At 38.0% G+C, this 25,806-nt stretch overlaps 1 protein-coding gene across 2 annotated transcripts; it reads left to right on the top strand.

Moving 5' to 3' along the window:
- The first annotated feature begins 598 nt into the window (after nucleotides 1-598).
- On the top strand, nucleotides 599-4,907 carry LOC145048774 (uncharacterized). Of its 2 annotated transcripts, XM_078997371.1 has the most exons (14): nucleotides 599-1,398; nucleotides 1,846-1,869; nucleotides 2,019-2,097; nucleotides 2,201-2,257; nucleotides 2,351-2,406; nucleotides 2,504-2,735; nucleotides 3,098-3,184; nucleotides 3,302-3,376; nucleotides 3,484-3,567; nucleotides 3,669-3,733; nucleotides 3,825-4,011; nucleotides 4,102-4,190; nucleotides 4,439-4,553; nucleotides 4,670-4,907. In XM_078997371.1, exons 1-14 carry the CDS (start codon nucleotides 782-784, stop codon nucleotides 4,712-4,714), a joined length of 1,812 nt encoding a protein of 603 aa, XP_078853497.1. In that variant the 5' UTR covers nucleotides 599-781; the 3' UTR covers nucleotides 4,715-4,907. The 2 variants fall into 2 exon arrangements, with proteins under 2 accessions (XP_078853497.1, XP_078853498.1); XM_078997372.1 differs by lacking the exon at nucleotides 1,846-1,869 and having other exon boundaries at nucleotides 600-1,398.
- Nucleotides 4,908-25,806: the final 20,899 nt, after the last annotated feature.

The following is a 25,806-nucleotide window of genomic DNA, read 5'->3' as shown; positions in this document are numbered from 1 at the left end:
TATATATATATATATATATATATATATAGAGAGAGAGAGAGAGAGAGAGAGAGAGAGCTATTTAACCTCACTAGTGAATGATAAGACAAATGCATGGACACGTGGGTGTATTTGATTTTAAAAAGTGCCTAACCTTGACGAGCATGTATGATTACTCCAAATTAGATCACCAAAACACATTTAGTTTTTATTTATTTTTGATTAAAAAGTGGTGAGCCCCCTTTTCAAATCACCGAAACGGAGAGTCTAACACCCCGTTTTCGAGTTTATCAAAAGAAAAGAAAAGAATAGAAAATAAAATCACGAGAGAAAAGAAGAGAAAAAGAAATGAAAACAAAATTTTCTTCTGAATTCCCGAATCAGAAAGAAATAGAAGAAAAATTAAGCATTTACTTATTTCTTTACAAATCCTATAAATTCCGAACACTTCCTTCCACTTTTTTTCTTTAATAAACTCGGACCATTTTGTTTCGTTTCTGAAATGGGTTCAAGAGCTCGAATGATTTTTATTTTATTTTATTATTATTATTATTATTTTAGTTTCTCGCAATACTCTCGCTTACACCCTTTTGTTATGTCCGACTAAAATAAAAACCAACTTAAAATTTATGCTTATATCTGCCTAACAAAAATTGCTCCCAAATTGCACTCGACTGCAGAAGCTAGGGTTCGCACTTTCGCACCCATCATCTCTGTCCAAGAATCCACACCAGCTTCACCGATCGAATTCGATCCTCCAAAGCCCTAATCTAGGACTTGGAGAACGACTACAATTGAGATAATGGACTTCGACGAGTACGAGTACTTAGAGAAGACAGTCGACGAGTCCGACACCAGGAATGGTTCATCTTCGAAGACCAAAGACGTCAGCTCGGAGAAGAGCGAAAAGGGTCACAGGCGGAAGGGAAGAGAAGATGATGGCGAAGATGCTGAAGATGACCGCATTGAAGAGCGGAGAAGGAGCAAGAAATACAAAGGGGACGAAGAGAACGGCGGGAGCAGGAGGGATGTAGACAGAGACCGTGACCATGGCCGTAGCCGTGAGGAGAGGTCTTCCCGGTCTGAGCGTCACAGAAGTAGTGGTAGGGATGGAGAGAGAGACGTCGAGAGAGAAAGAGAAAGGGATCGTCGGAGAAGCAGTAGGGATGGCGACAGAGAGAGGAGTTCCAGAGGGAGGGATAAGGACGATGATAAAGATAAAGAAAGGGAGAGGAGAGACAGAGACAGAGACAGAGATAGAGATCGAGAGAAGAGGGATAAGGAAAGGGAAAGAGAAAGAGAAAGGGAAAGGGAGAGAGAAACGTCTAGAAGGAGCCGAAGTCACTCAAGGCTTGAACGTGAACGAGAGAAGGAATTGATACGAGAGAGAGAAAGAGAACTCGAATCAAGAGAGAGCAGGTGAACAAGTCTTCCATTTTTATATCTTTTGTGTTGATTCATCTTTCTAGCTGTGTTCTATATGATTTGTTGGTTCTTTGTCTGATTGAATGCTCAATATTCCTATAGTACTTGTAGGTTTCTAGTTATACATCTTGATGAATCCATGCTAAAGAAAAAAAAAACGCATCCCTTAAAAAGAAACACAAAGCTATGCAAAACAAATTTAGCTTTTAGCGTTAGTGTTAGCTACCAAGTTTCTAACTTGGATTGAAATCGTAGATGGATTGTTTGCACATACTAATGGGCTAACAATGCGGATTCACTGAAGAAAAAAGTGGGCTTTATAAGGTCTGTTTGGTTCTTATTTTTTTATAAAATCTGTTTGACCCTTTAGAAATTTGGCTCAGATTCAAATATTCAAATTGTGAGTGGAGATGTTTAACGAATGATGTATTTTATTTTTAGGTTGGCAAACACATATGACATATGGTGTGCTCTCACTCTCACAATCTTTGAAGTTTTTGTTCATTGAGAAGACATTCATAAAATCATAATGACAGATTATCAAACAGTGTGTTTTGTGTACCTTTAAATCTTGATTTTGTACTTATTGTTCTTTAAGTTTTTTCACATGACAGGAGACTTAAAGATAAGAAAGATGCAGTAGAGCCAGAAGCAGACCCTGAAAGGGATCAAAGAACCGTTTTTGCTTATCAGGTTTATAATTGTTTCTGATGTTGTGTTTCTAAATTCTAAACAAAGTTTATATTTTTATCAACTCTTGTGTTGACATGCATATATTTTTTTTGTTGTTGTTTAGATGCCATTGAAGGCAACTGAATGGGATGTTTACGAGTTTTTTTCTAAAGCAGGAAAGGTAAATAAGTAAATACAACAAGTAGTGTTAATTTTTCTTTAGTTTTAATTATTTTGTTTTAAGTTTTGTTTATATTATCTTTTGTTTATGTAGGTGAGAGATGTGAGATTGATCATGGATAGGAATTCAAGAAGATCAAAAGGAGTCGGGTGTGTTTGTGTCTCTTTTGAAATGCTTTTTTATTTCTATTATTCTACAGATGAAGATGTAAAAGTTAATGTATTTTAATTTTGGTGTAAAATTTAGGTACATTGAGTTTTATGATGCAATGTCAGTGCCAATGGCAATTGCCCTTTCTGGTCATTTACTTCTAGGGCAGCCTGTGATGGTGAAGCCTTCAGAGGCTGAGAAGAATCTTGTTCAGTCTACCGCCACAAGTGGGGCGGCAGGTGGTGGTGCTGGAGCCTTTGGGGCAGTTGACCGAAAGCTTTATGTTGGAAATCTTCACTTCAACATGACTGAGTTGCAACTCAAACAGGTAAAAAAAAAATCAATAATACACTTTGCATAGTAATTAATGGCAGATTAAGTTACTCTTTGGTATTGATCTTTATGATGGAATTGTGGAAGGAATGGAATGTGTGATTCCATTCCATTGGAATGAAGAATATTTATTTGGTAAATAATTTGAAAGTAAAATGCTTGAATTTGGTAGGTATTATAAATGCAATGCGAATGTGATAATAAAAAAAATATCTAAAGTACAATGCTGCAATAAAAAGAAGTGAAAGTAGGATGCTTATAAGATAATTATGAGTAGCAAAAATTAAGATTTTACATTTGTGATTTTAATTAATATTATATGATCCTTGAATTTAACTATTTTTTTTATGATCTCAGATTTTTGAAGCTTTTGGTCCAGTTGAGCTTGTTCAACTCCCCACTGACCCTGAAACAGGGCACTGTAAAGGTTTTGGGTTTGTTCAAGTCGGTATTAATTTGAATTTTTTTTTTAAATTATTTAATAATGTGTTTATTAGTAATTTTTAATTTTTTAATCATCCATTGACATTAATATAAAATCCTTAATCTCTTTTCATGAAGTTTGCTCAACTTGAGCATTCGAAAGCAGCACAAAGCTTGAATGGGAAGCTTGAGATTGCTGGTCGAACTATTAAGGTCATCATTTTACATTTTACATTTTTTTTTTCTTTTATTTATAGCTTCTAATTTATTTTAATGATATTAATTTTTTTGTTTTCAAATTTTGCTGGTTGTATTTGTAGGTGTCTTCAGTTACTGATCATGTTACTGCACAAGACACAGGAGCAAAAGCAGCAGACTTTGATGATGATGATGGTGGAGGTTTGGTGAGTCCATATAAATATATAATTCCAAATTTTTTTAAAAGAATTTTATTTATTTAAAGCAATCTTGCTTTTAATTCATTATTTTTTTTTTAAATATATAGGCACTAAATGCTCAATCAAGAGCTATGCTTATGGCAAAACTTGATCGCAGTGGTATTACCACAGGGTATGTTTTATGATCTTCAATCTGAGTTTGTTTAGTTACATGGGTCAGGGGCGTTTTCGTCTTTTTGACATTTTTGAATGGTTGTTTGCAGTATTCCTGGGGCTATCGGAGCACCTATAGTTAATGGATCTGGTCCAATTCAAGGAGGTGGTTTAGGCATGAATGTGGCAGCAGCAGCAGCTACAATTCCAATTTTGCCCCCACAAATTGTCTCAGAGCCAATTGGAAACCCTAGCGAGTGTTTGCTGCTAAAGAATATGTTTGACCCTGCTACTGAGGTATGTTCTTTTCTTTCTCAAAAATAAATGTTCACACAATATTATTTATTGGTTTGGAAGAAATTTATTTATTTAATTATTTTTTTGCAGAGTGATCCAGAATTTGATTTGGACATCAAAGAGGATGTGGGAGAAGAATGCTCCAACTATGGAAGGGTGAAGCATATATATGTTGATAAGTATGTCTTCTAACATAACATTGTTTTTTTTTTTTTTTTTATTTGTTTATTAATCTGTTTCATTGTATATAAGTTGTAAAAAATATGCATCATTATTCATTATTTCATATTCATATTATTACCTAATGAAAAAAGGAATCAAGTTATTATGTGAACAAACCAAACCATCTGAAAAAGATAGATAATCTAAACAAGTTTGCTATGCAAAGAAGAAATAACCAGGGGCAAAATTGTCATTTTCTTAATAGGGAAAGTGCTGGCTATGTGTATCTACGATTTGAGAGTGTGGAGGCAGCCTCACGAGCTCAACAGGCAATGCATAAAAGATGGTTTGCCCGCAGATTGATTTCAGCCATTTTCTTGGTATTATTATTATTATTATTATTATTATTATTATTACTTCCTATTTTTATACATTCAACTATTTTCTTATTAAGGCATTGTATGTATAATGGTGTTTGTTGTAATGAAAACTGCAGCAACCATATGAATATGAGGCCAAGTTCAAAGGTGTTGCTGCTTGATGAAGAAGATGAAAGTTTTATTATTATATTATTATTATTATTTTCATTTTAAGGTTTTGGTTTTTGTTTAGGAACCTGGAAACTGTGTAATCTATGCATGTATAATGAATGATTCTGAAAGTTTTATTTTTCTTCACATTTATGTAAGAATCATATTCAGGTTGCTTTATCATATCTTTGATTAAAACCTGCATTTGCATGTATATCAGATAAAGATGCTTAGGTCATTTGTTAGAGTAAATTACAGTTGTATGGAAAACCAAGATTTTGTAGAAGATGAGGGCAAAACGGTCATCCTTGTAAATTGCTATGAATCAACTTTAAGATGAAATCACAAACAATCAAATATAACAAAAGCTTTGCTGTATTCATTTAAACACTCACAATACCAAAAGAACAAAACGATAATCTGATGGTTTGCTAGATTCGAGAGCCTAGCCTTTCGCAACATATGAGATACCAGATTTCTCACGAAATAGAAGATATCTACATACCCTCTACCCTCTTATAAACACTGATGCAACAAACTTAATGTAATAAATGCCCAAAATACCCCTCCCACATAAAATGCTCTTTATTTTGATGATTTCCCGTGTTATCTCTATCTCAATACCCACCCCCAAAGAATCACCTTGTCCTCAACGATGGATAGAAAGGTGTATAGCATCAAATCTCCCAGTGTTACCTCTAAAAGATCTATATGCTCATGAATTATTATAAAATAATATTTATTAATAACATATGATCATATTGGATCACATCTTATATCTGATAGAAACTTATTGGTTATTTATTAGAATTTGGTTATTAATAAATATTACCAACTCTTGTATTTAATTGGAAATTATAATTTTATGAAATTAATATTTTCCAAGAAAGAACAATTAATAACTCACAATGTATGATTTATATGTTGTGTACACTAGTTAAAGTTCATTTATATAATATTTCACGACACATACACATGCTAGTTAAAGAGATGGAGTAAAAGATACTATTCTTTGACTTTTTTTAGTCAAAACCGTGGACGTCCCTATGATGGGAGAGTATTGCTTGTGAAGTAATGTCTTATACTCCCATGCTTCTCTTTTGAGCCATGCTTTCATTTAATTAAGGTATGGTCCATAGTACATGCATGCAACTATATAAATTGCCAATAAGTTCGATTATTCCTTATCTTTTCGCTCTAGAACCGTGGGTTCTTCTTCATTCTCATTGGTTTCCTTTGAAGAACTAGTGAGTTAGTTGGTGATAAATAAGTGCTTCTCCTTAAGGTTAATTCGGTATTAGTTCTTAAAGGTTTAAGAAGTATTTAATACTAGAGAAGATTAACATCTTTGGTGGCTAACACTTGCTTGGTGGATACATATAGAGGAGCTCTACTTTGGGCCTCTCTTGTCATCTTCATCAACTTTCAATGCCTCCAATTGAGGAATCAAAGTCTACAAAGTTTGTTATTATTTTCATTCTATGTTCGGTTTAATATTTATGTGTTTGCAAAATGATCATTGGTGGGTATAAAATGATTTTAAGTTTATTCAAAATTTAACTCTTCAATTGCCGTTTTTAGCATTTTTAGAAAATTTGTGTTTAAATAAAACTCAATGATTAGTATCAAAGCCATTTTTGCATGCATGGTTATATTGTAAGATTATTTGGTATAATCTTTGTTTTTATAAAACATTTATGATTTTCTTTTAGAAGAAATATCATACATATTTTCTATGACAATTTTAAAATGCATTTATGGTTATAAAAGTTGTCATACAAAAAGAAAGTGTTGTTTTATGTGTGAATGAACATATTTTGCGCATAAACTAGCCATGAACCATTTGTGATGATGTTTGTGTTGATTTGTTAAAATAGTTGTAATATTTATTTATTCATATGGTATGTAATAATTAAATAAATAGTGTTCATTTTGTTTATATTTGTAAGTAATAAATTAGTTTTAGAATAGTTTATTTTATAAAAATGTAACAAGATTGAAGATGATGACCATTTTGAAGATCAAATGTACATGCATTTGATTTTAGTAAAGTTTTATAAACTTTACAAATCATTTCATGAAATTGCTATAAAATGTTGAAACAAGTGGGAGCATGAAGTGTTGGATTAGGTATCTAAGCTCATAATTATAATTAGTATAAACTTGAATTGATAGTAGCACAATCCTTTTGGGTTGCCTTCAAACCTCGCAATTATACATGATGATTTTTTTTTTTTGAGAGAGAGGTTGATTTATTATTTGATTAATAAAGTTGAAATAAATAAGTTGTTAATATATTATGAAAATAATATATTAATTAGAAATAATATCATTTAATTAATAATTAATTAGAAATTAATTTGAATTAACTTTGGGATTAATGAATTTAATTAAAAGCACAAAGTCTAAAGTGCAATTATTCAATAGTTGAACAAAAGGCTCCAGAACCTTCCACCAGGGTGGTGGATGGTTTCTAGGGGATAATATAGAGTTTCTAGATTATCCCATGTGGATAAATATAGAGTCGGATAATTACCAATTTGAAATATTATTATTATATTCAAATTAGGGTTATCTAGGGCTTCCTTGTACCACTATATAAATGACCATAGCCCTTCATATTTCTACCACTCATACTCTTAGAGAGATAGATGAAAATTTTTCATCCCCTCTCCTCTCTCCATAATCTTCTTCTTGCTAGCTTGGGTGTGAGCCATTAGAAGCACGATATTTGTGGTGCTTGTTTTCAAAGGTTCTACAAGTCAAGGATAATTATTATTTACTATAATAACAACAAGGTATGTAATCCTAAACCATTTGTTATGCTTTTCGAAAATTACCTAGGGTTTCTATGGTTCTTATTTTGACGTTCTTAGTTATAGGTTCAATAAAGAAAACATAGTTCATGTTTTAGGTTGCATACACACTTAAGAGTTTTAAGTAGGTTTTTGTTATGCCAAAAACCCATCAGTGATATCAGAGCAAGGCTTGCTTTCAATTGAATTTGCTATAACTGTTGAATTGATTAAATTGGGGTTTATGGAAATTAAACGCTAAAAGGCTTAAATTTTCGAAATTAGGGTTAGGGTTTTGAAATCCTATCCTTCCTCCCTAAGTTTCGAAATTAGGATTAGGGTTTTGAAAACCTAACCTTCCTCCCCAAGCAATTTCGAAAATTGATAGGTTATTAGGGTTTTTCAAATTTTAGTAATTATCATTTTACTTGCCTAAAAAGAGATAATTAAAATGGGATAAATCCAATACTATATATTTTCGAAACTTTAGAGGGTATGGATTAGGATTAAATTAATTAGTTAATCCTTAATTGGTTTAATATATTTAATTAATTGTTAATTAATAGATAAATATTAAATCATTTGGTTTATTTTTTAAATTTAAATTATTTATTAATTTTCAAAATTTAATTATAAACCTAGTATTTTGAAAAGTTTTAAATTACACCTTATACTATATGTAAAATTAAAAGTTTAACAATTACTATATGTATAAGACTAAGTCAGTCGAACCGCTAGTACGTCTCATTCACGAAGTTAGTCTATAAGGGGGGTATAAGGAAATTGCCTATAAAATGGTAGTTAAATGGGTGTCCACTCTCGCTCACCGATTCCTCGATTAGTAGAAGCTCATTAGCCAAACGGGTTTGATAGGACAATTAATTCTCATTAAAAGTACTAGAACCTTCTTTTATTAAAATCTCAAATCTAGTTACTTTAGGAAAAATCTGAATTTATATACTAACCAATGAAATTGCACATTACACTTTATAAGTCGTTAATAGAGCGTGTGTGGTTAACTGGCACACTAGTAGGGACTAATAAAGAGTTGTAATGGGTATCTCATAAATTATTATTGTTGATGGAGCATGTGTCATTTACCGACACATCAATTGTGATGATAAATGACAATGAGGTTACTAAGCACATTTGCATGGTTATTCACATCTTGTTTGTGATCCTCGCTATCCCATTCACAAATAGAAGAGCATAATCAGATATTAAACATGTCATTGAATAGTTTCAATAAATCTCAAAAGATCTAGGAATTTCATCAAAACTTAATTTAGTTTTCTGTTGGTGGAATTGGTTAATCGTCATTTACCTACCTTTATATAATTTACAATTAGATTACGACATCCATTTTCTATGTTATGAATTATTTAGTTGGATCCTAGCCTTAATATTTCATTTTGGGTTACTATATTAAGGATTATTATTATCTAACTAAAACTACCTTCCTTTTATAGATGTCTACTCCAGATGATGCTTTTGGTTTCTCCTCCTCCAATCAAAACTTCTTGTTCTTGAACATCAGCTCGAAGGTGACATTGGATGGCACCAATTACAACGACTATTTGTGCAACATCAGAATGACCCTTCATAGCACAAAACCAACTATCATGCCTCATAATAAAACTTCAGTTGGTGTACCACATAACATGAAATGAGCCATCCTTGGTGTCTTAGACCCATTGGTATGGTGAGGAGACTCACATTTGTCTGCTGAATCTGAAAGTTGCTCTCCTAACAGTCTGTAACCACCCGTGCTAAACAATAATAACATTACCAAAGGTTAGGAGTGAACACAATCCAATTGAAGAACCCAAACCCCAAGTCCTTTCATAATGGCCCAAAAGTCCTCCTTTGCTAATGAGCCTAAAGTCTATGTCCAAAATCATTAATGGGCCTCATGGCCCAATAAAGCCCAACCATAGTTCCCATGGCCCAAAACAGATAAGTTGGCCCACTAACTCCAAAACATGACCAGTCCCAATGACTAATTAACTCCCAAAAGCTTACAAGCCCAAAACAATTACAAGCCCTTCTGAGATGTGTACGCCTTGCGTACCACACTGGCACACGCAGCGTACTGAGTCCATGGATTGTACGCGCCGCGTAATCAAACTTACGCCCAACGTACAAACAGATTAAGCACTTTCTTTCATTAAGTGCATAACACTCGATGTTCTAACGTCCAATATCATATTTGAGTTCATTAAGACGTCCTAGGGCATAAAGTTGGCAACTTTATGCCCTTGCATGCTATATAGGACTTAAAAACTTCATTCTTCACATTAGAACTTCATATAAAGATTCAAATTCATTCACAGAGTCTAGATACTCTTTAAGCTAGCACCTTTATGCATCTAGCATGCTCACAAAGTTCAGATCTAACCATTTCAGCCTCTGGAGTTGCTCAACTCTCAAGAGAAGGTCCAAAACCAACTAAAGGGACAAAATAGAAAACCCTAGCTAGATCTAATGAATAAGATGGTAAGAATAAAGCTTTATGTCACACCCCCGAACTGTCTGAAAAACAATGGCGGAAACGTCCGGGGTGGGTGACGTCATATGTAGTATCACAACAATCGTATCATAGCAATAAAAGTAAACTCAACCATTACATTACAATATGAATATTTACATCTGTTAGAGAACATAGTTTGTATACATCGATACAAACAAAAGATTAAGACGAGACTCCAAAATGCTCTGTCTTCTCCAAAAGCTGACAAAGGTACCTGTCTATAGTTGCCCTGAGAATACAAGCGGTTTTGAAAATGTATCAACATAAAGCTGGTGAGTTCATAAGCATGTTTTTATATGGAAAACTAGTCACTGAGTTTGTACAAATGGTTTCTTTTCATTATAAGTAAAATGTCGTTTGTATCGAAAACCGTTGCGATCAGGTTCTGAAATATGAATGCATGTTTACCAAAAAAAATATTCCATATTTTCTAACATGTTTGTATGAAGAGTATATTTTGTTTGAAAACCCTGGTTACCATCAGTATGTAGATATGTGTAACAACCAAAAATTTGAGCCAATTTAAAACATTTTATTTCATTCAAAAACCATTAAGTTCATACATCTTTTTTCAAAATAGTTTAAACATCAAAGTATCCCCCGGAACCATATCACATGAATCATAAAACATGAGGAGTGGTACGATCACGCCTTCGCCTTGCCACAATCTCCTGAAGTACCTGAAACAATACACTGAACTGTAAGCCCGAAAGCTTAGTGAGTTACCCCCAAAATACCAACCACACATAAACATACTCATAACTTATCACAAATAGAACAACCATGTACATTGGGTTTACTGTGTGACTGGTCCGCCCTCTTGGGGCCTTCAGCCTATCCAGACTGCTTTTTGGGCCTTCGGAATGTCCGGTCCGCCCTGGGTATGTTGGCCTACAGCACAAAGCAGGACCCGCCTCAACCCAACCCCCGTCAAACAACCATGTGCACATAAAACAATTAATCACATCACAATTCCTTAACCAGACAAACAGTCTAACAGATCACATAACATATCAACATCCTAACTAGGATTCTGACTAACCGTTCACTAACATAACATTACCCTATATACCGGGTACCGACCTTAACCAGGTCACTAACATAACACCATCCTAAATACTAGGATGCAGATCTAGCAAAGCAATAACATAACAAACAACACCCGAATTTCCATCCGATAAAAGGCCGGCCTTGGTGCCGTAGACCCTGTCGATATAGTGAGAATAACTCACCTGTAATTGCTGACTGTAAAGATAAGACCAAGCTCCTCCGATCTCCGACACGATCGCCGCCACTGAACACTACCAAAGAACTAATTCCATAAATACCAATATTACCAAAGTACCCTTGGAAGTCAAACTGGACAACTCTTGGTCAAAGTCAAAGTCCTCAGTTAAAGTCAACCTTCCTGGGTGACTCTACTCTCCGAGTCACCCCGGTGACCCGTCGAGTTCCCATACCCAGAAAACTCTCATAACGCAACCTAACTCGCCGAGTCCAACAACCTTTAAGTCCCATCCTGTCCGGATCATTGAGTCGCCAACCGACTCACTTAATCCAAGGCTTTAACCAAAAGAGGTTGGGATTCTGCAACCTGACTCGTCGAGTCCAAGAACAGACTCGCTGAGTCCAAGGCAATCTTCAACAGACTCGTCGAGTTGTTCTTCCAACTCGCCGAGTCCAAGCCCATCATCATACTCCTCGCTGAGTCACTCATGTGACTCGCCAAGTTACTACATGACTCAAAGTCTGATCCTTAGCCCGACTCGTCAAGTCATCTCCCAAACTCGCCGATTCCATTCGTGTATTCCCATAATCTCAAGTCACAGAGCTACTCCTTTGCTCCAAACAATAGATCTGGGTTTTCCAGAGTCCATTAGCAACATAAAGTTGCTACCTTTACGTGATCTTGTCCCATAATACCAAAAACCAAGCTAGAAAGGAACTTAACTCATGGGGAAAGGCTTTTGCATAGAAACCAAAAGGGCTTTCTGCATTTTTTATCCAAATTGAGCTCGGATCTGGAGTTTCAACTCCAGATCTAACTTATGCACCAAGATCTTAACATATCATCTCCAAACAAACCCTAAACTTCCATGAAAAATGGATCTAGAAAGGAGAAATCCAAGGATAATGATTCATTACCTCCAAAACGACCTCCTACTGGAAAGTAAACTGAGTCGCCACAAATCTCCTTGACCCAAGCTTCTTGATCTTCAAGATCTCTTCACAAAACACTTAAAAATGCTCCAATTTGCTTTTAATGGCTTTCACTCACGATTATAGGGCTTCTGGATCTCACAGAGGGCTAAGGGAGCTGAGGGGAGGACATTAAGTCCTTTAAATAGGGTGCAACCCCAAAAATTAGGGTTTTTCCTCATCCAGCACTGACTCGTCGAGTCCAGCCGCCGACTCGGCGAGTCAGACCACATAACCACATGCCCGGCATCCGCTTTGACTCGACGAGTCCAGAGGCCTACTCGCCGAGTCTGTAACATCCCAAAAATACAGGCCAAAAATTTCATTTTTAAATACGTCATTATAAAACCAATAGTGTAATAAAACATCCGTAATATCATGTCATGTCAAAACCAAAGTAGAAATAATCAAACGTGTTATCATAAAATAATATCAGAGTGTAATCCCAAAGATCTCATGTGTGGAAAACCATAGTGTGATGCACTGCGATCAAGCCGACTCCTTTCCTTTAAACACGAAGTACCTGAAACCAAAACTGAAAACCGTAAGCACGAAGCTTAGTGAGTTCCCCCATCATACCACATACCATACAATCATATAATGAACAGCTAGGAGATACGGGCCTCGCCCACACTTATGGAGGTACGGGCCTCGCCCACACTCCGCTAGCTGGGAGATACGGGCCTCGCCCTCACTCCACTATCTCTAAGATACGGGCCTTGCCCACACTCAGCTACTAAACCATAACATACAAGTATATACAATCATATACTAAACAGCTAGGAGATACGGGCCTAGCCCACACTCATGGAGGTACAGGCCTCGCCCACACTCCACTATCTCTGAGATACGGGCCTTGCCCACACTCAGCTACTAAACCATAACATACAAGTATATACAATCATATACTAAACAGCTAGGAGATATGGGCCTCGCCCACACTCATGGAGATACGGGCCTCGCCCACACTCCACTATCTCTGAGATACGGGCCTTGCCCACACTTAGCTACTATCACAATTATCATAACACAAACATACTATCAGATATACCTGGGGTGTCCGAACTACCCTTCGGTCCTAACAACCGAACTTGGGGACTATTCCCCTCCTACTACCACTATCACATATAACATATCATGCCAACATATAAACATGTCATCACATGCTGTCAGACATATCTGGGGTGTCTGACCTACCCTTCGGTCCTAACAACCGAACTCTACTACTATCACATATAAGATATCATGCCAACATATAACATATCAGGTGGTAGCAAACCTGGATGATATCACAAAGACAATCATCTAACATACAACTCCTACTGGTGGGCCGACATTGTGACCGTAGACCCACCGTGTCACACCCCCAAACCAAGGATGGCGGAAACGTTCGGGGGTGGAGGACTTCATGTATAGCATCATAACCACAATTTCAATAGTAATTCAAGCAAACACAACCAACATATATATAATTGAGAAGTTACATCACTTGTATGAATTACATGTTTCAAAATCAATTACAATATGTTGTCAAAATGTGAAAAGTTTGACGCCTCATCGTCCCATCCTCAAAAGCACTTAGTAACCCGATTAATGTTTTCCTGTGAATACAAGTTGTTTGAAAAGTGTCAACACAAGGGTTGGTGAGTTCATAAGCTTTTATTGATAATCTTATTAGAAGTCTTTCTCATGTAAATGCCGCGTTGTTTCAGAAAAAAAAAAATCCGATATTTTCTTTAAAATCTGCGTAATGTAGTCTTATGACTGAAGACCAAAATGTATAAGTAACCTTTCTTATTAATAGAAAATGTTATGTACTTAAATGGACATGGACGCGTTTGAATTAAATGAAATTTCTGTATGTTCTCATGTTCGTTAATACTTTATATATATGTAGTCCTAAATTAGAGGACCGAGAAATAACAAGTAATTGACCATACTTAAAAGTATAAATGTGGTTTCAAATGATGTGTAGTCGTAACTACCAAAACCAAAAGTGTACAGTAATATCTGTACTAATAGAGATAAAAAGTGATTTTAAATCGACATAAAACTCATTTAGGTTTTAAAAATAAAATCCCGTAAACTTATGGATTGTTGTCCCCCTAAGTGAGTCGCTATAATCATACTGTGACTATGTGAACCTGCCACAACGTTTCTCAGGCGTCGCGAAAATGAAATGACATTTGTCACCCGTAGACCTGCAGGTCCCACTGTAGCTAGCAGCAAGGTGTGGGGTGTCAAACCCAATATAGATCTATATACAAGTATCACGTTCTCCCTCAAGGAGATTCTGATTATAACTTCCAGGAATTATATCCCGCACTCGGACGTACAGGGAGATAGTGAGATAGAGATCGAAAAATAGAGAAACTCACGATATAGGATAACAAGTTTACGTTAATTGTGTGTGAATATAAATATTTCTTGTATGAATGTACCCTTCTTGTACGAGTGCGTAGAGTGACGTATCATAAACTATACCTATTATAGTTTATCAAAAATGTATGTACTATGTATGAACCCTTTTTATGGAAATGTAACTAGTGTTGTGAATTTATCAAACTATACCTCTTATAGTCTAATAATACGTGTTCCAAAATGAATGAGTAATATTTAATATTTAATATGAATGTCTTAATTTTCAGTTCATAATGGTAAACTAACATGGAAACACATTCAAATATTAGAACTTATGATTATACACTTTGCTCAACATAATACAAAGTGTTATGATATTTACATGCTGTTGGCTAACTTTAGCCATTCTGCCCTGTATTTGGAAAAATCATAGAAAAATCATACGAAGTCGAAAACTAGATCCGTAAATTTTGAGAGTTCACAAAATGTGTCTAGTTTGCTCATAAATTTTATCTCAATTTATAATGACCTCTAACTTGGGTGAAAAAGTCCAAAATCACAGACTGGTCCGGATTGTTATTTGAAATGATAGGCAGTTTTGTAAAAATCACCATAAATTGTAGAAAAATCGTATGGAGATGTGCAAGTAGCCATTTTAAAGCTAAAAACTCGAACTATTTGCACCTTGTACAGTTTTGAAAACAAAAATGTTTAAGATGCCCAAAACAGTCCGTGAATGGAGTTGAACTTTTCTGATGAAGGCTGTTAGAAAAAAATCTAGTTATATTCTTAGTGTTTTAACTTGTATTCCCCCCCTGAAAACTTGAGAAAACATGAAAATGTAGGGGTATGAACTCACCTTGAGTGATTTCAGTAGATACGTGTTGAAGAAGGAAAGTGTTCAACCCAAGAACACTTGAAGAATCACTTGAAGATTCGAAGCTCTAACACAATTATGAGAGAGTTTGTCTAAGATATCCATGATTTGAGTGGAAATAAATGAGATAATCATAAAGAGAATGGATTATGCTTACCAAATGTGGAGGAAAAACTCAAGATCAGCCCTTGAATCTCGAATTTCTAGAGAGAGAAAGTGAGAGAGGAAAGAGTTTGATCTTCTTGTGAAATGAGAGCAAAATGAGGGAAATGAGGAGAGAGGATGAATAATCAGTCCTCAAAAACTCGGGAAGAGGGTTAATTGAGTGGGAAAAGACGTTGATGTGACCTAGGTAAGGTGGGGAGGCATGACTGGTCAGAGAGTGGGTGTGGGGCGGTTGCTTGTGACTGCGGATCAATAACACTGCTTTGAATGCGAAGTTGGATTTAGCTTTGCTATAAGTTTCAATCGATTTTGAGAGTATTGTTCGCATTTGTATGAGTGTAGTCGATGAATTGATAAAGCTAGAACATATGAGTTTTGATTCGCAATTGGATTGATGATTGAGGGATGATTCGTGAAGAAAAACAAACGCGAAGTCAAGGACTATGAAATTGTTGTTTGCAAGAATTTAAAAACTCGATTGTGGAGTTGTTGATGCTCATTTTGCGAAAGTAAAACAATCGAGTGTTCGCATCTATGAATCAACTTGAAGTCAATTGGGTTAATATTCGCATATGGGTTCAACATATGAATTTTTGATTTCGCAAGTTTAGAGTTCAAGAACTAAACTGTATTCGCATCTGGAATGAAAATTTTGTGAATCGCATTTGATTGATTAGGTTAAAATGCGAAGGGATGCGAAGGGTGTAAGAATGAAGATGCGAAAGTGATTAATGCGAAGGGATGCGAAGGGTGTAAGAATGAAGATGCGAAAGTGATTAATGCGACGGGATGCGAAGTATTTCACAGTAGAATGCGAATTGGGGAAGAAAACAGAAGATTTCAAATATTGTCCCTGGAGTTTCGCATTTTTTTTTTTTTTTTGGAAATAAATACTCAACTTCGCAAATGGGGTCATAAAATGATGAAATTTCAGAAGAGTTTCGCATTTTTGGAAATAAATACTCAACTTCGCAAATGGGGTCATAAAATGATGAAATTGCAGAAGAGTTTCGCATTTTTGGAAATAAATACTCAACTTCTCTCCTGTGATGTTTTCCCATTAACATAGCAGGTTATACAATACGAACATAACACTAACCCTAATACACAAGGTTTAATAGAGTTGACCGGCTTGACTTGATGACTTGACTTGACTCAAGATTGACGATTGTCACATCTTCCCCCCGTTAGAGGGAATTTCGTCCCGAAATTTAAATTCGGCTGGGACTTCAAGGGTTTGGGAAAAGATGTGGATACTTTTGCTTCATTTGATCTTCACGTTCCCAGGTAAACTCAGGCCCTCGTTTCGCGTTCCAACGAACCTTCACTATGGGGATGCGACTTTGTTTTGTTCTCTTGATCTCTCGATCCATGATCTCGACGGGTTCCTCCACAAAGTGGAGATTCTCATTAACTTCGATTTCTTCGAGTGGTGTTACGAGTGTCTCGTCAGACAGACACTTCTTTAAGTTGGACACGTGGAAGATAGGGTGCACATTACTAAGTTCTTGCGGTAGTCGGAGTTTGTACGCCACAGGACCAATCCTAGCAAGGATTTCGAACGGACCAACGTACCTTGGGTTTAGTTTCCCCCGTTTACCGAAACGTATCACCCCTTTCCAGGGGGAAACTTTTAGTAGTACCCGGTCTCCGACCTGGAATTCTAAAGGTTTGCGTCGCTTATCCGCGTAACTCTTTTGTCGATCACGAGACGCTTTTAGTCTTTCCCGAATTTGAATGATCTTTTCTGTGGTTTCCCTTATGATTTCCGGTCCCGTAAGGGTGCTATCAGAGACTTGCCCTCTGGCTAGCTGAGTATCTCCAACTTCGGCCCAACACAGTGGCGACCTACACTTGCGGCCGTAGAGAGCTTCGAATGGAGCGACTCCAATGCTAGTGTGATAACTGTTATTATAAGAGAATTCGATAAGCGGTAGATGGGTATCCCATGCCTTACCAAAATCTATCGCACAGGCTCTCAGCATGTCTTCCAACGTCTGGATGGTTCTCTCGCTTTGTCCGTCCGTTTGTGGATGGTAGGCCGTACTCATGTCTAACCTGGTTCCCAGAGACTTTTGTAGGGACTGCCAGAAACGCGAGGTGAATCTACTATCTCGATCCGAGATAATGGATGTTGGTACACCATGTAGTCGTACAATCTCCTTAATGTACGTCCTGGTCAACTTTTCCATCTTGTCTGTTTCCTTTATTGGCAGGAAGTGCGCGGACTTGGTCAATCTGTCCACAACCACCCATATGGTATCCATCCCACCTGATGTCTTAGGCAGTTTGGTTACGAAGTCCATGGTTATTCGCTCCCACTTCCACTCGGGTATATCTGGTTGCTGAAGTAGTCCTGATGGCTTCTGATATTCCACCTTGACCTTGGCGCAAGTGAGGCACTTGCTCACATAAGTAGCAACTTCAGCCTTCATGTTTGGCCACCAGTATAATCTTTTGAGGTCTAGATACATCTTATCTGACCCCGGATGAATGGAGTATCGAGTCTTGTGGGCCTCATCCATTACAACGTCTCGGTATCCACCGAACTTCGGTGTCCAGATTCGATTCATGAGATAACGAGCTCCATCCCCTCTGACTTCCAAGTTCTTATCCATCCCCCTTAGTGCTTCGCTTGCCACGTTTTCTGGTTTCAGGGCTTCAAATTGGGCGTCCTTGATCTGAGTGGCCAGTTGGGAGTGGATGGTCATGGCTAGGGATTTGACTCGGCGACCCGAGTATTCTTTCCTGCTTAAGGCATCGGCTACTACATTAGCCTTGCCTGGGTGGTAGCGAATTTCACATTCGTAGTCATTCAGTAATTCCACCCATCTTCTTTGGCGCATGTTTAGTTCCTTCTGATTGAGAATGTGTTGAAGACTTTTGTGATCAGTGAAGATGGTGCACTTGGTGCCGTAGAGGTAGTGCCTCCAAATCTTCAGGGCGAACACCACAGCTCCCAATTCAAGGTCGTGGGTTGTGTAATTAACTTCATGTGTCTTCAGTTGTCTTGATGCATAAGCGATGACTTTTCCCCTTTGCATGAGCACACAGCCGAGGCCTTGATTTGAAGCATCGCAATACACCACAAAATCATCAGTTCCTTCTGGAAGAGACAAGACTGGTGCGCTGCATAGGGCTTGCTTTAGTGTCTGGAAGGCGGCTTCTTGTTTATCTTCCCATTCGAACACCACCCCTTTCTGAGTCAAGGTGGTGAGAGGCTTAGCGATTTTGGAGAAGTTTTGTATGAATCTTCGATAGTAGCCTGCGAGTCCTAAAAACTGTCGGATTTCTGTCGGCGTTGTAGGTGTTGACCAATCTTCGATTGCTTTGATCTTCGAGGGGTCCATATGTATTCCTTCTTTGCTTACCACGTGGCCAAGGAATCCTACTTCTCGGAGCCAAAATTCACACTTTGAGAATTTAGCGTAAAGCTTTTCGGTCCTTAAAACCGCCAGAACTAGTCGTAGGTGATGTCTGTGCTCTTCTTCGCTCCTCGAATAGACCAGGATATCGTCGATGAATACGATGACGAATTTATCCAAGAAGGGTCGACACACTCGATTCATCAAATCCATGAACACCGCGGGCGCGTTAGTTAACCCGAATGGCATCACTACAAACTCATAGTGCCCATAGCGAGTTCTGAATGCCGTCTTGGGGATATCCTCTTCTTGAACTCGCAGTTGATGATAGCCCGACCTCAGGTCGATTTTTGAAAAGTAGCTGGCTCCTTGGAGCTGGTCGAAGAGGTCGTCGATTCGGGGTAGGGGATAACGGTTCTTGATAGTGAGTTTGTTTAGTTCTCGATAGTCTATGCACATGCGAAAAGACCCATCCTTCTTCTTTACAAATAAGACTGGTGCTCCCCAGGGCGAGAAGCTTGGCCTGATGAATCCTTTACTCAATAGTTCATTCAACTGGCTGGATAGTTCTTGCATTTCTGCCGGTGCTAAGCGATATGGAGCCCTGGCGACGGGGGTAGCTCCTGGGATTAAGTCGATCCGAAATTCGACTTGTCTTGCGAGTGGTACACCAGGCAGATCGTCTGGGAAAACATCAGGGAAGTTGCATACTTCTGGAATTTCTTTGATGTCCTTCACCTCCTGTTTCTTATCTATGATGTGGGCTAAGAAAACATGGTATTGCTTTCGGAGGTACTTTTGGGTTTTAACACAAGAGATGATTTGTAGGTTCGCACTAGGTTTATTGCCATAAACGGTGAGAACGTTGCCATTCGGCAGATTGAGGCGGACGGCCCTTTCGTAACATAGAATGTCGGCACGATGAAGGCTTAGCCAATCCATACCAATGATTATATCGAAGCTTTTTATGGTGACCGGCATAAGGTCGATTTTGAACAAATGGTTGTCTAGAGTGAGAGTACACCCTATGAAAATATCATTAGCGCGCTCAACCTTTCCATTTGCCATTTCTACGATGTAAGAATCTTCTAGTGGTTGAGAATTTTGTTTAAGTATATGTTTGAATTGGTGACTTATGAAACTTCTTTCTGCCCCACTATCGAAAAGTACGCATGCATAAGAGTCATTGAGGAGGAACGTACCAGTAACCACAGAGGGATCCTTGACTGCTTCTCCCTGCCCTAAAGTTAGGACTCTCCCTACACCCCCAGCATTAGGGGCTCGTGCCTTGGGGCAGTTCCTCCTGAAGTGTCCCGTTTCACCACACCCATAGCAGGCTTGGCTTGCTCCAGTGTTGGCGGTCGTAGCGACTTGTGTGGCGGGTTGGGTAGTCGCTCTACAGAATCGTGCAGTGTGCCCCTTTTTGTTACAGTTATTGCAGTGTAACTCACGACAAGCACCGTTATGGTGGTAGTTACACTTGTTGCACTTGGGAAGAGTTCCTGTATACTGTTTCGGTGGCGCTGGAGCGGCAGCAGTAGTGGCGGCGCGAACAGCAACAATTGGTTGCTTTTTGGCGGGGTCCTGAACTGGTTGTTTCCTTTTATTTCCCCAGAACTTCCTCTTGTTGTTCCCTCCTTTTGTTCGGTCGGTGGTGGTTATCACGGTACCACGGCTAGCCCTGTGATCTATGAGTTGTTGTGCCAATTCCTTGGCACTCTCAAAGGTAGTGGGTTTCGAGGCCAAGACACTATCTTGAATCTGGGACGATAGGCCCCAGAGATATCGTTCCACCTTCTTCTCTTCTGGAGTGACCATTGTTGGACAGAGGAGTGCTAGGTCATTGAAGCGGGCAGTATATGTTTCAAGATCAGTGCCTGTCATCCTGAGGTTCCAAAGTTCTTCTTCAAGTTTTTGTATTTCGCCCCTCGGGCAGTATTCCTTTAACATTAGGGCTTTCAAATCCTCCCAGCTGATTGCGTTAGCTACTGCAGGAGTAAGTGACTTAACTCGGCCATTCCACCAAGTAAGTGCTTTTCCAGTGAAAGTGAATGCCGCATACTTGACCTTGCTCGGTTCGGGACAAGCGCAGATTTCAAAAACTGCCTCGGTCCTTTCGAACCATTGCACCAGTGTGATGACGCCCCCGCTTCCATTGAAAGGATCGGGTTTGCCATTCGTGAAGTCTTTGTAAGTGCACTCCCTCGTACGCCCCGCGCTGTCCCCATGAATGGAATTGGTAGCTCCGGATCCAGAACCGCCGGAACCATGGGTTCCCATTTGCGACATTGCTGCCGCCACGGCTGCCGTCACTGCAGCCTGGAACATTGCAGGATCAAACTGCGGAGGTGGTGGTGGAGGCGGCACTGGGTTGTTGGAAGGCCTTGGTCTTTTCCTTGGTGGCATGGTTCTGTCATAAATAAAAAAAAAAATGACTAGTCGGTAAGACTTCAATAGTGATAACGAGTCGAGTGTTACTGGCTTCATCCCTCTTGTATTTTATCATAACTTTATTATTCGTAATTGTTTGTGTGATCAGGTTATGATGTGTAGTGTCCAACATTCAATAAATAGAATACATGCCAAATTTCATTGATAACTTTTAGTACATAACGCTTAGAGAGAAAAGTTTGACCTCATAAGGGTCTACATTACATCGTTACAAAAGGTAGTTTTTGGCATTCCAAAACCCCTTTTAATAGTGTGATCACATAGTCGCAGGGTCGACCTACATACAAGGAGTAGCACCAACGCGTACCCATAAAATTCTACTACCTAGACGGGAGAATAGCAACGAGCTCTAATCACTGCGACCCTTCTTTGACGGAGGCTGCGATGATGTCGATGCGCCCTGTAGTTCCGCCAATTTGCGTTCGGCTGCAACCATTCTCTCTTCGAGTGCCATGTATCTTTCCCGATACTCTCTTGTTTCTGCTTGAGCCGCGAGAAGGTCTCTAATGAGTTGGTCTCGGTGGTGGGAGTCTCGTTCCAGGTTTCTGGTGCGACCCGTAATAGACTGTACAATGGCACTTAACTCCCGGACCTGATTTGTCGTTGTCCTACCACGATCATCCATTCTTGACATTCGTTGTATCGTGACGGGGAGAGCCCTATCAGCCGGTCCACCATGAGTGAGATCATAGTAACCTCGTTGGTAGCCATATGGTGACCGTTGGCGTTGTTGTCGGCTCCATCTTTCGATCATTGTTACCCAAGGGGGTTCAGGTCCATTGTAACCAAAACGGTGCGCGGGTACCCTCGCGATGTAGGGAGGGTTGAATACTTCTGGTTGTTCCTCCGCTTCGTTCCCAACCATGACTACCTCATCACCTTCCTCTTCTTCCTCTTCTTCCTCTTCTTCCTCTTCTTCTTGGTTGTCTTCCTCTTCTTCTTCTTGTTCGTCTTCCTCCTCGGGCCCTTCCTCGGGATCCTCTTCGGGATCTTCCTCGGGCTCATCTTCAATCCATCCCGCGTTTCCCCGATTGGGAAAGTAGGGGTCCCCGGGTATGTGAAATCCTACCATGTCGTCTGCACGAGAAACGGGGTTAAGAAGTATGTATCGAAAAATAATAATTTGGCGCCATAGAAACGTACAAATACTCCTATAGTATTTTTAAATGTTTATATTTGGTTCTTAGCGTGTTCTTTATGGAGTGTTATTAGGTTTTCAGATTTGTCGCTCATTACGACTATTCCTTAATGTGCGTAAGTCACTTCTTGGACGGATATAGTTGATCAGGCTATATTCTTCCCAGAACTGATTACACATGCTAAGGCGTATTAATAATGTTCGACTCCTCCTCTTTCAATTTATGTTCTCCTAAGTTATGACACCATGCTAGTATAGAATGCATGCAAGTATACTTTAAAACAAGAAATTATTTGTTTTCTAAAAGTACAACTCTTTAAATCACTTTAAGAATCAGAGACTTTTAGTCCCAAATGTGTTTATAGTTTGTATATCTTATGTGGTTGATATACTGAATTCACTATAAACCGTGCTCTGATACCAATCTGTCACACCCCCAAACCAAGGATGGCGGAAACGTTCGGGGGTGGAGGACTTCATGTATAGCATCATAACCACAATTTCAATAGTAATTCAAGCAAACACAACCAACATATATATAATTGAGAAGTTACATCACTTGTATGAATTACATGTTTCAAAATCAATTACAATATGTTGTCAAAATGTGAAAAGTTTGACGCCTCATCGTCCCATCCTCAAAAGCACTTAGTAACCCGATTAATGTTTTCCTGTGAATACAAGTTGTTTGAAAAGTGTCAACACAAGGGTTGGTGAGTTCATAAGCTTTTATTGATAATCTTATTAGAAGTCTTTCTCATGTAAATGCCGCGTTGTTTCAGAAAAAAAAAAATCCGATATTTTCTTTAAAATCTGCGTAATGTAGTCTTATGACTGAAGACCAAAATGTATAAGTAACCTTTCTTATTAATAGAAAATGTTATGTACTTAAATGGACATGGACGCGTTTGAATTAAATGAAATTTCTGTATGTTCTCATGTTCGTTAATACTTTATATATATGTAGTCCTAAATTAGAGGACCGAGAAATAACAAGTAATTGACCATACTTAAAAGTATAAATGTGGTTTCAAATGATGTGTAGTCGTAACTACCAAAACCAAAAGTGTACAGTAATATCTGTACTAATAGAGATAAAAAGTGATTTTAAATCGACATAAAACTCATTTAGGTTTTAAAAATAAAATCCCGTAAACTTATGGATTGTTGTCCCCCTAAGTGAGTCGCTATAATCATACTGTGACTATGTGAACCTGCCACAACGTTTCTCAGGCGTCGCGAAAATGAAATGACATTTGTCACCCGTAGACCTGCAGGTCCCACTGTAGCTAGCAGCAAGGTGTGGGGTGTCAAACCCAATATAGATCTATATACAAGTATCACGTTCTCCCTCAAGGAGATTCTGATTATAACTTCCAGGAATTATATCCCGCACTCGGACGTACAGGGAGATAGTGAGATAGAGATCGAAAAATAGAGAAACTCACGATATAGGATAACAAGTTTACGTTAATTGTGTGTGAATATAAATATTTCTTGTATGAATGTACCCTTCTTGTACGAGTGCGTAGAGTGACGTATCATAAACTATACCTATTATAGTTTATCAAAAATGTATGTACTATGTATGAACCCTTTTTATGGAAATGTAACTAGTGTTGTGAATTTATCAAACTATACCTCTTATAGTCTAATAATACGTGTTCCAAAATGAATGAGTAATATTTAATATTTAATATGAATGTCTTAATTTTCAGTTCATAATGGTAAACTAACATGGAAACACATTCAAATATTAGAACTTATGATTATACACTTTGCTCAACATAATACAAAGTGTTATGATATTTACATGCTGTTGGCTAACTTTAGCCATTCTGCCCTGTATTTGGAAAAATCATAGAAAAATCATACGAAGTCGAAAACTAGATCCGTAAATTTTGAGAGTTCACAAAATGTGTCTAGTTTGCTCATAAATTTTATCTCAATTTATAATGACCTCTAACTTGGGTGAAAAAGTCCAAAATCACAGACTGGTCCGGATTGTTATTTGAAATGATAGGCAGTTTTGTAAAAATCACCATAAATTGTAGAAAAATCGTATGGAGATGTGCAAGTAGCCATTTTAAAGCTAAAAACTCGAACTATTTGCACCTTGTACAGTTTTGAAAACAAAAATGTTTAAGATGCCCAAAACAGTCCGTGAATGGAGTTGAACTTTTCTGATGAAGGCTGTTAGAAAAAAATCTAGTTATATTCTTAGTGTTTTAACTTGTATTCCCCCCCTGAAAACTTGAGAAAACATGAAAATGTAGGGGTATGAACTCACCTTGAGTGATTTCAGTAGATACGTGTTGAAGAAGGAAAGTGTTCAACCCAAGAACACTTGAAGAATCACTTGAAGATTCGAAGCTCTAACACAATTATGAGAGAGTTTGTCTAAGATATCCATGATTTGAGTGGAAATAAATGAGATAATCATAAAGAGAATGGATTATGCTTACCAAATGTGGAGGAAAAACTCAAGATCAGCCCTTGAATCTCGAATTTCTAGAGAGAGAAAGTGAGAGAGGAAAGAGTTTGATCTTCTTGTGAAATGAGAGCAAAATGAGGGAAATGAGGAGAGAGGATGAATAATCAGTCCTCAAAAACTCGGGAAGAGGGTTAATTGAGTGGGAAAAGACGTTGATGTGACCTAGGTAAGGTGGGGAGGCATGACTGGTCAGAGAGTGGGTGTGGGGCGGTTGCTTGTGACTGCGGATCAATAACACTGCTTTGAATGCGAAGTTGGATTTAGCTTTGCTATAAGTTTCAATCGATTTTGAGAGTATTGTTCGCATTTGTATGAGTGTAGTCGATGAATTGATAAAGCTAGAACATATGAGTTTTGATTCGCAATTGGATTGATGATTGAGGGATGATTCGTGAAGAAAAACAAACGCGAAGTCAAGGACTATGAAATTGTTGTTTGCAAGAATTTAAAAACTCGATTGTGGAGTTGTTGATGCTCATTTTGCGAAAGTAAAACAATCGAGTGTTCGCATCTATGAATCAACTTGAAGTCAATTGGGTTAATATTCGCATATGGGTTCAACATATGAATTTTTGATTTCGCAAGTTTAGAGTTCAAGAACTAAACTGTATTCGCATCTGGAATGAAAATTTTGTGAATCGCATTTGATTGATTAGGTTAAAATGCGAAGGGATGCGAAGGGTGTAAGAATGAAGATGCGAAAGTGATTAATGCGAAGGGATGCGAAG

Source organism: Lactuca saligna, chromosome 5 (genome assembly GCF_052625555.1).
Source record: "Lactuca saligna cultivar CGN05327 chromosome 5, ASM5262555v1, whole genome shotgun sequence".
Lineage (NCBI taxonomy): Eukaryota > Viridiplantae > Streptophyta > Magnoliopsida > Asterales > Asteraceae > Lactuca > Lactuca saligna.
This window is presented reverse-complemented; position numbering and strand designations above follow the sequence as displayed.

What these genes read in the sequence shown, in the direction of transcription:
- LOC145048774 (XM_078997371.1), top strand. Translation starts at nt 782, where the DNA reads ATGGACTTCGACGAGTACGAGTACTTAGAGAAGACAGTCGACGAGTCC. An exon ending in CTGAGTTGCAACTCAAACAG is followed by an intron (nt 2,736 to 3,097) that starts GTAAAAAAAAAA and finishes TTATGATCTCAG; the next exon opens with ATTTTTGAAGCTTTTGGTCC. An exon ending in TGATTTCAGCCATTTTCTTG is followed by an intron (nt 4,554 to 4,669) that starts GTATTATTATTA and finishes TGAAAACTGCAG; the next exon opens with CAACCATATGAATATGAGGC.